Consider the following 12672-nt stretch of genomic DNA (forward strand, 5'->3'; position numbering starts at 1 on the left):
CTAAAGGCTCGGCTCTAACCGCTGCTTCCCGGCTAATAGTCTGCGTGACTAAATCTGATTTGATTAGCCGCTCTGTCTGACATTTTAGCTCTCCGAAAGTAAAAGCCTTCCACACAAAGAAAGAGAGGAGAGCATGAATCTCAATAAAGAGCGATAACAATTATAGCCCTAGTGATCATGTTTGCACGCTCGGTCCAGTTGCGACGACTTCAATTTTCCTCTCAGGTTCTCCGTCTGAGCTGGAAAAAGAAAAAGATGCTCACGGCGGCCGTTTTCATCAATGAACCCTTTTTATTGCAGCACCTCGGCTCAGCATGTCAAGCTCTTTTATATTCCTCTACTCCGAGGGTTTCAAGACTTTCAAGGTTTTATGGTTTTAACTCGACAAGTGGATATCGATATATATAGTTCCAGATCGGAGCCGTTTCGCCCGTGTCCTGATCTCCCCTCATCTTTAGATGTAGTACAAAGAGTCACAATAGCCACAATTGTGGAGAAACAGCCAGACTGAAGAAGGAAGACAGTGCCTTCAAGACTAAAGTCAGGGATGAAAAGGCTCCACAGGTAGTTCCACCTCACAGCTGGCAGGATTTCCAGGCTTTATCTTCAACATATGCACAGATGAGTGCGGGGATTGTGGGGATCTCCAGGGAAATGAACAGTAACCACCTGCCCAGATGTGGTACGTTACTCCCGAGTGAAACAACACTTCGGCTTATTTCCGGTGTTTCATCTTCTCAGCTGCAGGTGGCTGTTTTCATGAGCATCTCACGTTTACGCTATGGGCGTTTGCTAATCCCGGAGAAATCCTAAAGAAACAAAGATGGGAAATAACATCCACCACCGTGCCGAGTAGGGGCGAAGAGGTGAGGTGTGCGCTGCCCCTGCTTGATTATCGGGCCTCTGTGTGGAAATGTTCCACTCCACAAAAGCTGAATGAAACGGTGTTGGATAAACAAAACAGGTTCTGCTATTTTAATACACTATCAAAAACCTAAAAGAAAATTACGAGCGACTTAGACCACCGGAGAAAACTTAATAAGACCCAAATCGCTCCCTCCCCTCTCTGCCACTGATGTTGTAGCTACGGAAACGAGACAATGATCCCTGAAGAAACCAGGGCTGCACATTTTAATACTCCCCATCCTGGCTGATGTTTGAGGATCAAACCACATATTTTCCGTATTTTAGCCCATTTACTCCTTAAAAGGACATTTATCAGCTGCGCTGGTGCACTTCTCCTCCATCAAACCGGGGATCTGGTGACTTTCATGTCATTACAAGACAAATCTTTCCTGTCAGACATGAACTTTACTGAGTTGTTCATTTCATCATAATTTGTTTGGCTCTTACATCACATAAGTAATTTAATTTATTTGGTATGTTTTAATGAAAATAACAACTAAACTTAAAGGTTAATTCCAGATTTTATCATCTTTCTTTTGTCTGTCACAGTATATTCTTTTCACAGATTTCCTTTTCCTGCTTATGTTTGTGCTTAAATGTTTGCTGGTAACTTTTAAACTTTTAAACTGCAATCCAGTGATGCACTTTGAGCCGTGACTGGTCAGATTTATCTGCTTTTTCCCTACTTTCACACGGATGTTTTGAGATTGTGCAGCCCAAACTCATTTTGGGAAAACATGAGTTCCTTCTCTGAAAAACAACGAACAGCTTGGAGCTGAACATTGAACATGAATTCAGAGTGGAGGTAACACACCTGCAGCTGTGATCTGAAAAGATATGCAGTGCTTAAAGGCTTATCGCACCGAATAATACTGTTCAGACTCACAAATAGACCATGTTTCTCACCAAATCTGCACAAAGTTGAACTTAACTTCTATTTGTTTTGAATTCAGTGATAAGAGGCCTTGGCTCCATAAAATGTGTGTTCTGTTTTTAAACAATATACAGTAGAAAACTGGCTCATTGCAAGCGCTGATACTGTGATACAGTCACTTGATCCATTACTTGTCAAAGTATTTGACATTTTTTGCCAAAAACTTGTCATATGTTCATTTTCAGTTGCAGACATTGCACTTCATTTATATCATTTTTAAAATCTGTGTGGGGGAAAACAAGCTCATTGTAAGTACTAATCCTGTAATATCATCGATGCACTGATTGAACTTTACTTTTATGTTATGCAAAAGGTAACTGTTCGTTTTATTTTATTTTTTTAATCTCATTTGGAAAAAGGAAAGACTAAAGGAGAAGTATAGTTTATTGTTCCTGTTCCAGCAAAATGCCATTTCTGTTTGATTGTTCTACATTTTGGATAAAATAATCTGATGAGGTCGTGTGACAAAAAGGTCTCAAAGTGGTTGACAAAACTGATCTTTTAATGCCGCAGCAACTTACTTATAGAGAGAAGGCTATTTTTTGTTATTTAAATTAATAAGTTACAACTTTAAAAGACCTTTCGGGGTCCTGGTGTGTACATTTCACCACATTATGTGCTTCTTTCAGTAGAAACAGCATTAGGAGGTCATAAATGTAAAGTAGTTTGGAGAACAGGTTAAAAAAAAGAAAGAAAAAACAAACAAACAAACAAATAAAAACTCTAATAAAGGTGCCTAAACCTAACCTAAACCTTCACCTGAACAGATCAAAACTCAGATCACAGGAACCAAAGCGCGTGGGAAAAACAGCCACCCTAGAAATAAGCCTAATATTTCTAAATCTAGTCAAAATTGTCTTATTTAAGCAAAAATATCTTTGCCAGTGGGATAAGAAAAATAGTATTCACAAAAATTCTTAAAACTAGCAAAATAGTCTAACATAGAATCTTAATTTTATTGAAACAAGGTGTTTTTACTTTCTGATAACTGAGTTTTTGCAGTGCAGGGTCTGGAAAAGACACAGGTGCTCCTCCTGCCGACTAACGTGGACTTTGACACCAAGACAGAATTTGCTTCTTGCAATAAAATATTGTTTTATTCGCCTGTAGCACATTTCTTTGTTGTTGTGGTAGTGAGAGTCAAAGTAAACATCGCCATCATCTCTCCTCGGGGGAATGTTTGTGTCACATACCTCAACGGGGGGCAGTGGTGCAATGAACGTTCCTCCCGCCACTGGACTCGAGCCGGCGGCCCTCCACTCCCCGCCCCAGAACAAGAAGGGGGGGGAGGAGGAGGAGGCGGCAGGCGAGTGGGGCAGGGTCAAGGACAGGGTGGGGGAGAGGGGCAGCGAGCGGGGCAACGGGGGGGTGCCGGGGGCTTTTACGCCACCGCCCTTTATCTGCTGTGGGCAGAAGGCGTGGGGGGGGAGGGCCAGCGAGGGGGGGAAGGGGTGAGGCGGGGTGCCGCTCGCCCTCCGGCCACAGGTGTGAGGCGGTGGGCCCGGGGAGGGAGGGGAGAGCAGGGACAGAGAGAGGGACGGGGGCAGCGAGCGAGGCCGGGAACAGGGGGGGTTACTCACGGATTGTCGGAAGGGTTGAAGGGGGGCAGTGGGAGGGACCTCCATGCTGGGCTGCTTCCCAGTGGCTATGCTCTTCCGCCGGGCGCGATGGTCTGCAGGGGGAGAGGACGCCGTTACTCCACAGCACAAGCGAAAGACAGACTTTATAGTTTTATAGTTTTATTTGGATCCCCATTAGCTACAGCAAAACTGCAGCTCTTCTTGCTGGGGTCCGACACATAATACACAGTACATTATATATATACACACATACACATACATATACATATATGGGTCAATGACGAATAAGGATTTTCCACAGGTCAATTTTAAAATAATAAAAAAAAGAATATCTATTGCAGTAGTTCAAACATTAAGAATGTTGTGTACACATAAATTCATATAAAACTTTTAAATTAAGTGATTTTTGTCAAGATGAATTGGCACTAGCCTTAAAAAAAGTAATGTGGTGCAACCATGATTCATATTAAAATAATTTAATTTCCTTAACATCTTTTTTTTTTTTACAATTTTTCAGTGTTATACAAAATGGTTATTTTAATGGTCGCATCACATGATATTTCATAAAATGGACATCAGTCAAACTTTGTTTGTATATTATGATGGAACTATAAATATAAATGTGTATAAATCTTATACACTAGAAGACATTTTGGAAATCATGCCATATAGGGCAGAAGATTGATTTAAATACATTTAGAGCGATTTCAAAAAAGTTTTCAAAACAAGAGTCATGGTCGGACGGTCGCACCACATGACATTTTGAGGTTTAAAACAACAACAAAATCCCAAATAACTAGTATTTTTTGTAAATTCAAGTGAGTCCATATGTGGGTCAGGTAGGTCATATATATGGTATTTGTTTATCCATTTAAACCTTTTTTGAATTAAAAAAAAATCTGTTTTTCAGAAAATATAGGTGTCACGTCATTGACCCATATATGTACACATACCCATATACTATCTACATTATTTATTTATGTATTTAATAATAATTAAATAGGTTTTATATATATCTATTCAGGAGATGTTTCTTTACTAACAATTTGAATTCTTTTATGTTAATAGTTTGCTTAAAGTGTTTGGAAAGTGGGTTCCATGCAGACATAGCTCTGTACATCACTGTTCTTTTACCATAGTTTGTCTTTATTTTTGGCAAAAATTTACCCTGAGAGCATGTCTTGTGCTGTAGCTATGATTTTCTGAACTGTAACATCATTTTTTGTATAGAACTCGCTGTGTTTTTGATATAGATACATTTCTTACAAATATTAATAAAGAATAAAGTAATCGTTCTCTTACCATTAACCAGATGAAATTTCTATGCATTTTAAATACATTTGTTCTGAAATCACAACCCAGGACCAAGCGAGCGGCTCTACTTTGCACGCTTTGATGTTTGTTTATCATGTATCAGAGGGGTCATACGAGGACACGATGGAAAAATGTACACAGCGAGACACAAGCAGAGCCAGCGGAGGAAATATCTGTTATTGACCGTCTGCCTGGAGGAATGAAAGACAGCTAGATAGAGGGCAAAGGTGAGGAAGGCATAAATACAACCATATAAAGTCACACTGCTGCCAAACACACCTACGGCTGCCTCGGTAAAGTAGGCGTTACACTTTTAGAGCAACACACCTTCTGTCTGGACAGCAGATGAGAAAGAAGTTATCAGTCTGGATGTTGTGGCAGAGGAAGAGGAATCACACAGGTAGAAAAGTACTGTAAGCTGACGTCCATCAGAGAGCCGGTGCCTAATGTACTAAACGAGGCCTTGGAAGAACAGACTCGTTCACTGGAGAAAGAGTCGACAATGCAGGACTGCATTATCACCAAAGATGACCTCAAAACAAACCAGACAGAATATTCGGTGAGCGCTTTTAAGTCTAATCCCATGACATAGACACCAAAGCCTTGGACGATGGAAAGATATCAGCAGTCTACGTCAGCACAAGCATCCTCAGGGCATCGCAGAGAAAAAATTACTTTTACGACACCTGGAGGGAAAATGACTGCTCTCTTACAAAAGTCACTTTTCTGAAAATGGGAAGACTTAAAAGCATTAAAAAAGGGTGGATTTGAACCGTTGACCCTTAAAGTGAGGGGTGTGGCTGATGTTATAAGCTGGAGGGCATTCTGCCGTCACGACCTGCACCCTAAATGTAAAATAGGAGTTGTGAGTATAAAAATGATGAGAACCATATCTAATAGTTTACAGATTCACCAAATCATAACCAGATTAGGCACCAACTTGTTAGAAAATACCAAATATTTCAGAGGAATAGTTTATCTTTCAAACTCAAGAAGAAGTCCAGAGATATGTAGAAGATAGTACCACAGTGCACGGAGGATGTTCTGGCAGCACTTGATAGCCAAACATCTTAAAAGGACGCACTGCGTTGGATTCTCCTGAAGGAGATTACTTATCAGTAACTTCCATCCTCAGGATTCACCGTCCTGCAGGTTTGATCTAAATGTGAAACATGCAGGACTGACGGTGGCCACCTCTGTTGTAGATGTCGCGCTGCTCAGACACGTGGTTTAAATGAGAAAACCAGACTTGTATTGACCTTGATGACAAGCTGATGGTGATCGATTCATCTGAATCAGGTGTGTTGGAGCAAAGCAACATCTAATGCCTCGTATACACGTAGCAAAAACGGTGGTGTTTTCATGCATTTTGGACGTATGTTTACATGAAAACGAAGCTCAAAGTCACCAAAAATGATAATTCCTGAAAACTCCAGCCAAAGTGGAGATTTGCAAAAACTCCGACTTCACGTTTGCTTGTAAACAGAGGGAAACGGAGATTTAGTCTTCAGAAACGCCACAGAAACGTCACCAGCATCATGTATGCATCTGTGTTTACAATTTGTTTGGCCACATGTCATTTGTTGATGTTTTTTCCAGGATTCCAATTGGCTAGCATAACTTTTTTTTTTTTTAAATGTATTTATTAGATTTTTGTTTGCAGTTTCCAACAAGTCAAACATAAGTCACTGTAACAGGCAACAAAGCAAACTTTTTCTCCCCATTCTCCCTCCTATCCCCTCGTACCCTAGAAAGAATAAGAAAAATGGGTTAGAATAAGAATATTTAAAATAAAAAATAGAGCAAAAGAGGGAAAAACATTAATAGATATAGTATTGATTAAGAAACACTTAAACATAGATATCCATTAAATAAGTACAGCTGATAGCAATAGAACCCTGGATGTGATATACAGTATACGCATGCCCGTGCGAATACAGATATACATACAAATACATGCATACAAATACTGAGATCAATTATGACATTGATGTATTTCAAGAACATTTTCAGGCCATTATATCACCCCACATGGACATTCTACTCCATCTGAGCCTCCTCCTGCTGAAGTAAGTTACCAACATTAGTATCATGTCTTAAAAAACATATAAAAGGTCAGATGTCATCAAAGACATGTTGCTTCCGTCTAATAATGTAAGTTATCTTTTCCATTGTCATGTTTAAAGCCATCTCTTTAATCCACCTTCCAATTCTTGGTCAATCAACATTTTTCCAATTAAGTGAAATAATACGTTTAGCTTGTAATATACACATATCTACAAGTCTAGATTCTTTATTTTGTAATTTTGGCATAGTTGGGTATATACCCAGAATAAAAAACCTTGGATCCATTGGTAACTTTTGTCCTAATATCTGATCAATCATATTAATAATATCCTGCCAGAAGGATTTCACTTTCACACATTCCCATATGCAGTGGCTAGCATGACTTTATGCTTCTCGTTACACTGCCCCCTGTAGGTTTGACTGCTCATAGCACCTTAACAGCGTATTCATGCGGTTTCTTGTAAATAATGGTATTTTTCAAAACGTAGAGGGGGAAATATCCATTTTTGCAAATTGCGGCTATGTGTAAACGTGGCCTAAAGCATGCAGGACGCTGAAGAACACTGATCTAGCTGGTTTAGTCCATGCAAATAGTTAAAGGGGTGCATTACGAAACATATCCCTTTTATAGTATATATTTGAGTGTCTGAAGTGATTGACTCAGACAAGTTACTCCTGTCACAAACCTGGAAATGTATATTCTAGTGAGCTGTTCAGATTTGCAGACTTCTGTTACATCACAGAACCAGCTCAGAGCAGAATTATCTAGCCTCCCCTTCAACATCTCAACCTAACATCAAATGATGATGATTTATTTCTTTTAACGTCACATGTGTGAAGTGAAAACACACAAAATCCACATTAAAGCCTGGTTTTTGCTGCAACGGTGAACCGACGGTCCTACACCACCAGGGGTAGAACACCCTGGTCCTCCAGAGCGCCTATGCAGCAGGTTTAAGATGTTTGTCTGCTTCGACACACACTCATACAAATGGCTGTGTCGTTAACAGAGTTGTGCAACCTTGACGACAAGCTGATGACGTCCATTAACTAGAATCGGGTGTGTGGAAGCAGGGAAACATCTATGCTGTAAACTACACCATATCCTGATATGCACCTCTCTCTCTAAATGTATTGCCTGTTGCATCCACACGAACCCCAAACAATGTGACTGGTCCACTTGGTGACATTGCTACTACTTTTTATTTGTCATTTTTAAGCCAGGTGGAAAATGGATTCCTACAATGTCAGTAAAATGACTGTTGCTCTAGATCTGGGGTAGTCCTGCATGTTTTAGACGTTTCCTTGCTTAAATCACACCATGATACAAAATACTGTGTCATTAACACACTTGTGAAGACCTGAATGATGAAGTGATGATGACCTTTAACTGGAATCATGTGTGTGCATGCAAGGCAACATCTAAACCTGCAGGACAGGGGGTCTCGAGGACCAGCGTTGAAGACCCCTGAACTAGATATATCAGCTCCAGCTTACATGAGTTAAGTTTTGTTTGTTCTTTGAACATATTTGTACTAAATGTAGGACGTAGATACAAGTTACAGTTCTGCAAAGAATAACCTACAACATCTCCTTTGCAGGTCGGTACAACCGATGACATGCACAAGCATAAACACCAGGTACTATATGTAGGCTACAAGCATCGTTGCTACTGTACATAGGAGCATAACTCACGCTAAGGGCCTGATTTACTAAAGGTTTGCGTGTCTAAAAACGTGTGCAAACTTGACATCACCCGCAAACCAATGTGCAAGCTGATCTACTAACAGCGTGCAAAGAGGACTGCGCCTCTCAAATGAGCAAAATAGCACACGCTGTTCATTTCGTACTTTTGCCCTGATGAATAATCAATATGGGGCGTACCCCATACAGAAAGCGCTAAATACTGGGAGGGGAAAATGCAAATAGGTTCATTTACCACACGCAATGAGATTTACCAAGCCTGAAAGTTATTGCGGGGATTGATTGCGTCTGTATTTAATACGTTCGAAAGGAAGGTGCTAATCTGCCCAGTATTACGCACCGATGGCTGCTGTTATTGTGGCAAGGAGGCGACATCGCCAAAATCAAAGAATACGCAGAGAGAGAGTCTTTATTCTGCTGCATGCTATTTTAAAAATGGTTTCACAAGTTTTATTAAAGGCCACTTTTTCTTTAGTTCTTCGCCTTATATATTGCCACCTTCTTTTAACCCCATCTGCCGTTCTTTTTGTCTTACCAACTGCATTTATTCTATCGCAGATTTTCTCCCATATTGCGTTTCTTTTGGTAATGTTTAAATTTCTTTGCTGTAGTTCATGAATGTGTTTATTTGCCTCTTCCACTAATATCTCTAACTCCAACTCGTCAAATTTCATTTTGCGCTTGCGACTATCCTGCTTTCCATCCAGACTCTCCATGGCGCAAACACGCAACACCTCATTTAAATACTGCGGTTTGCACCTGTGATGAATTGCGCAAGCATTCTTAGTTGATCACCCGCAAAACACACAACAACAGCACGTGCAAACTTTTTCAGTGCACACGCAATTTAGTACTCTTTATTTAGGATCTTAGTACATCAGGCCCTAAGAGTTATATAGTTCAATTAAAGCAGCACAAAGAAGTTGTTTGGGTCAAAATATCAGTTTCACTTTCACTGAAGCAAAATTTGATTACTTTTAGGAACAGTTGTCTCGCATTTGCGGTTTCACACCAAAGCAAAAACACCAAAGCAACTATGGATTCCAACTGCACATCACTTTTCAGCCCTTTGGCACATCACAGATGATAGAACCAGCTAACAGAGCTCCAGTGGACATCATGGCAGAGGCGACCAAGAGACTAAAGAAAGTGATGATGGAAGAGAAAACCATCATAGCTGAATAAGAGACCAAACAAAAGTGAATCTTGGTTGATGTTGAAAACATCTAAACCTCCATGTCTTGTGCTTGGGAGCACAGAAGCTGACCCACAACTTTATTAGAGACTCTGAAACCACAGCCAAGGACAACAAAAGGCTCAACACGATAGGGTAAGGGTTTCCTATCTTAGAAAGCATGTCAGTCAATGAGAGGTTCAGATTTGCAGGGTTCTGTGACATCACGCACCTAGATAAGAGTCAAATCACCCAGCTTCCCCATCCTTATCTCTGATCGGAGAAAAGAAATTGTATGGTGGACTCCACTTCCTAAATCTGACCGTTATCCTAAAACTGACCTTTATCACTAGAGATTTACCTCCACACTTAAGAAAAGTACCTTTGCCTAGTCTTCCTCTGGTATTTTGATAAAAGCATGTTACAGAAATGTCTTGGTTTTACCATTTCTCATGTCATTGTGTTACTTTCTTACTATTACTTCTCCTACTGGTATTCTTAGTTTTCCCTTATGCTCTTGCCATGGCAAAAACGTGGTCATGTAAGTAACAGTAGTTACCATTAGTCTCTAAAAATGTGAACAAAGCAGGGAGGAGCGGGGTAACTGAGTCATAACGACTGGGTTTGCAAAGCTCGCTGGCTGTTAAGTGTTTATGATGCAGTGTTTGAAAAATCTCGGCCAGTTCAAAGTCTCCTACAGAAATATCTAACTCTCCATTAAAAACACTCCATGGCCCAAACTGCAGATGTGGGAAATGCAAATTAGGGTTAGCGTGTGTGGTCTTCAGTGGTTATTGATTACAATTTGTGTCCAAAATAAGTTTGCACGGAAAATTGTGGTACGGATTTCAAAAGCGGCACAACCGTTGGAAGCGGAGCAAAGTTGGACAGTTGACTCCATCCCAGAAAAATACAAGTCTATGAACAGAATTGTCAAGACGTGGACTGATCCAAACCTCATGAAACTGTATCAGCCTTTTTGAATCTTTTAAATTCTTTGAACGTTTCTCTCAGTTTAACCAACACAGTGCTTTATTTTTAGGTTGTGTAGTGAAATATGTGGTTCAGAATGACACATTCTTAGACCGTCTCTCCAGAAAGACACTTGAGGTGTTGGTTGTTTATGTTTGTGGGCTGACTTTGACTTGATGAAATGAAAGCGAGCGGGAGAACACCATTTAATCTTTTGTGTACCCACCGTGAGCAAGTCACACTCTGAAGTGTTTGCAATCTTCTGTGGGAAAGGTATTGAGGTGGGAGGTTGCTGACACTATCTAACCATACACTAAACATCACAACAGCCGAAACAAAGAACTATCATCTCCCTAATTCACCAGTTTGATTTCTAAGTTTAATCATCCTCTCAAAAGCAACATGACTTGTAAGAGCTGATGGTTTGGGATATTTAAATTGTAAAATAATAATGGGTTTAAGCATGGGAGTGTCACATAAGCTCCAGATTAGGGATGGGCGGTATGGACTAAAAAATAAATCTATAAATCTATCACCACATTCAGTCTTTGGAGCCCCCAAAACACTGCTCTAATACTAAATGCTACTAAACTACACCAATTTAATAGAATTAATAAAAACCAATTAAATGAGTCCACCTGTACTGCAAAACTGTAATGACTCCTCACTCTCAGATCCGCCATGTTTGTTACACAAACATGTCATCAACAGGAATTTATTTTTCTTTCTTTCTTTCTTTCTTTCTTTCTTTCTTTCTTTCTTTCTTTCTTTCTTTCTTTCTTTCTTTCTTTCTTTCTTTCTTTCTTTCTTTCTTTCTTTCTTTCTTTCTTTCTTGCACACGTACATTGTGCGTCGATTTAACGCAGAACCATAAATCAGCTTTACACAAAAACGTCATCAACGGGAATTTATCGTTTTTACCGGGAGATGACAAATTCTTACCGTGGGGAATTATTTTGACGGTTTATCGTGAACGGTAAAATATCGCCCATTCCTACTCCAGATACTGTTTTTGTTTATTTTTACTTAGATTCACTATCAAAGATAAGTGAGAAACACCTGCTGACTAAAAACCAACAAACAAGTATAAAGTTATCTACCAATATTGGCAAATATATATCGACAACATATTGGCCAATATATCAGCAATATATTGGCCAATAAATCAGCAATATATTGGGCTTATAAAAGATGAATTAGCAGCTTGTTGAGGCTGGAAACTGTTAAGATTAGCATGCTACCATGCCTTACAATGCCAATAATAACACCTACAATATTCAATCGGAAGTATCTGCGAGTCACACGCCGTCGCCGATGTAAAACTTAGTCATTCAGAGTCGCAGACTTGAATCCATCTGGTTGAGTTTACGAGTCAAATGAAAATCTTTACAAATCCTGAAGGCAGATTCTCATAAAAGCTGTTACAAATATTTCAAACAAACTGGCAAATCATGATAATGATTACAAGAGGGAGTACATTTGTCGTTTTTTACCATCCCATCCTCCAGCACGGGGAATATATAAAGTTACAACCCCACCATGCAGCATCACAATCCTCCGGATAAGAACAAAAATGATGAAAAATGTCTGAAATGTATTGGGGTGAACACCTTTGCAGGAGCTCTGCCCGAACCTTCATTTTCAGCCTCATGAATACATTAGGGAGACATCAAAGTCCACTTTACATATTTACATTTCTGTGTTCTTTTTTTTCCCCTGTTAAAAATAACAAACAAGCATGTAAACCACCACACAAAGCAAAAGCTATTTTGTCCATTTTTCTGTTTTCCTTCATTTCAGCCTCTGACTTCTGCTAATTCCGTGTATTTCTGCTTTTACCTCGCTTTTATCCTCTCTGGCTGTTCTGTCCCTCTGATGCTCAGACACATATCCACCTACTCTCTCCCACGCTGCTATTTTACATAATTCAAATACTGCATTTATCCCTCTCCTCAACCCTTAATCTCCCTTCTTTCCCCCTCTCCCCCTAAACAGTTTTTTCCTCCTCCTTTAACCCGTTC

The 12672-nt window shown here is 39.8% G+C and overlaps 1 protein-coding gene across 12 annotated transcripts in view; it reads right to left on the reverse strand.

The window, feature by feature from the left end:
- The window catches only part of syngap1b (synaptic Ras GTPase activating protein 1b), a 308706-nt gene that overhangs the window by 76285 nt on the left and 219749 nt on the right, over positions 1-12672 (reverse strand). For 9 of the 12 annotated variants that reach the window (XR_009781899.1, XM_061717445.1, XM_061717451.1 and 6 more), the window contains one exon: positions 3034-3512. Coding sequence is in view for 11 of the 12 variants with exons in the window: in XM_061717445.1 (XP_061573429.1) it covers positions 3034-3512 (479 nt within the window). In the remaining variant the exon portion in view is untranslated. The remainder of the gene's footprint in view (positions 1-3033; positions 3513-12672) is intronic. The other 3 variants (XM_061717453.1, XM_061717452.1, XM_061717455.1) reach the window with 1 other exon arrangement.

The sequence above is a fragment of the Cololabis saira genome, chromosome 3 (assembly GCF_033807715.1).
Source record: "Cololabis saira isolate AMF1-May2022 chromosome 3, fColSai1.1, whole genome shotgun sequence".
NCBI classification, from domain to species: domain Eukaryota; kingdom Metazoa; phylum Chordata; class Actinopteri; order Beloniformes; family Belonidae; genus Cololabis; species Cololabis saira.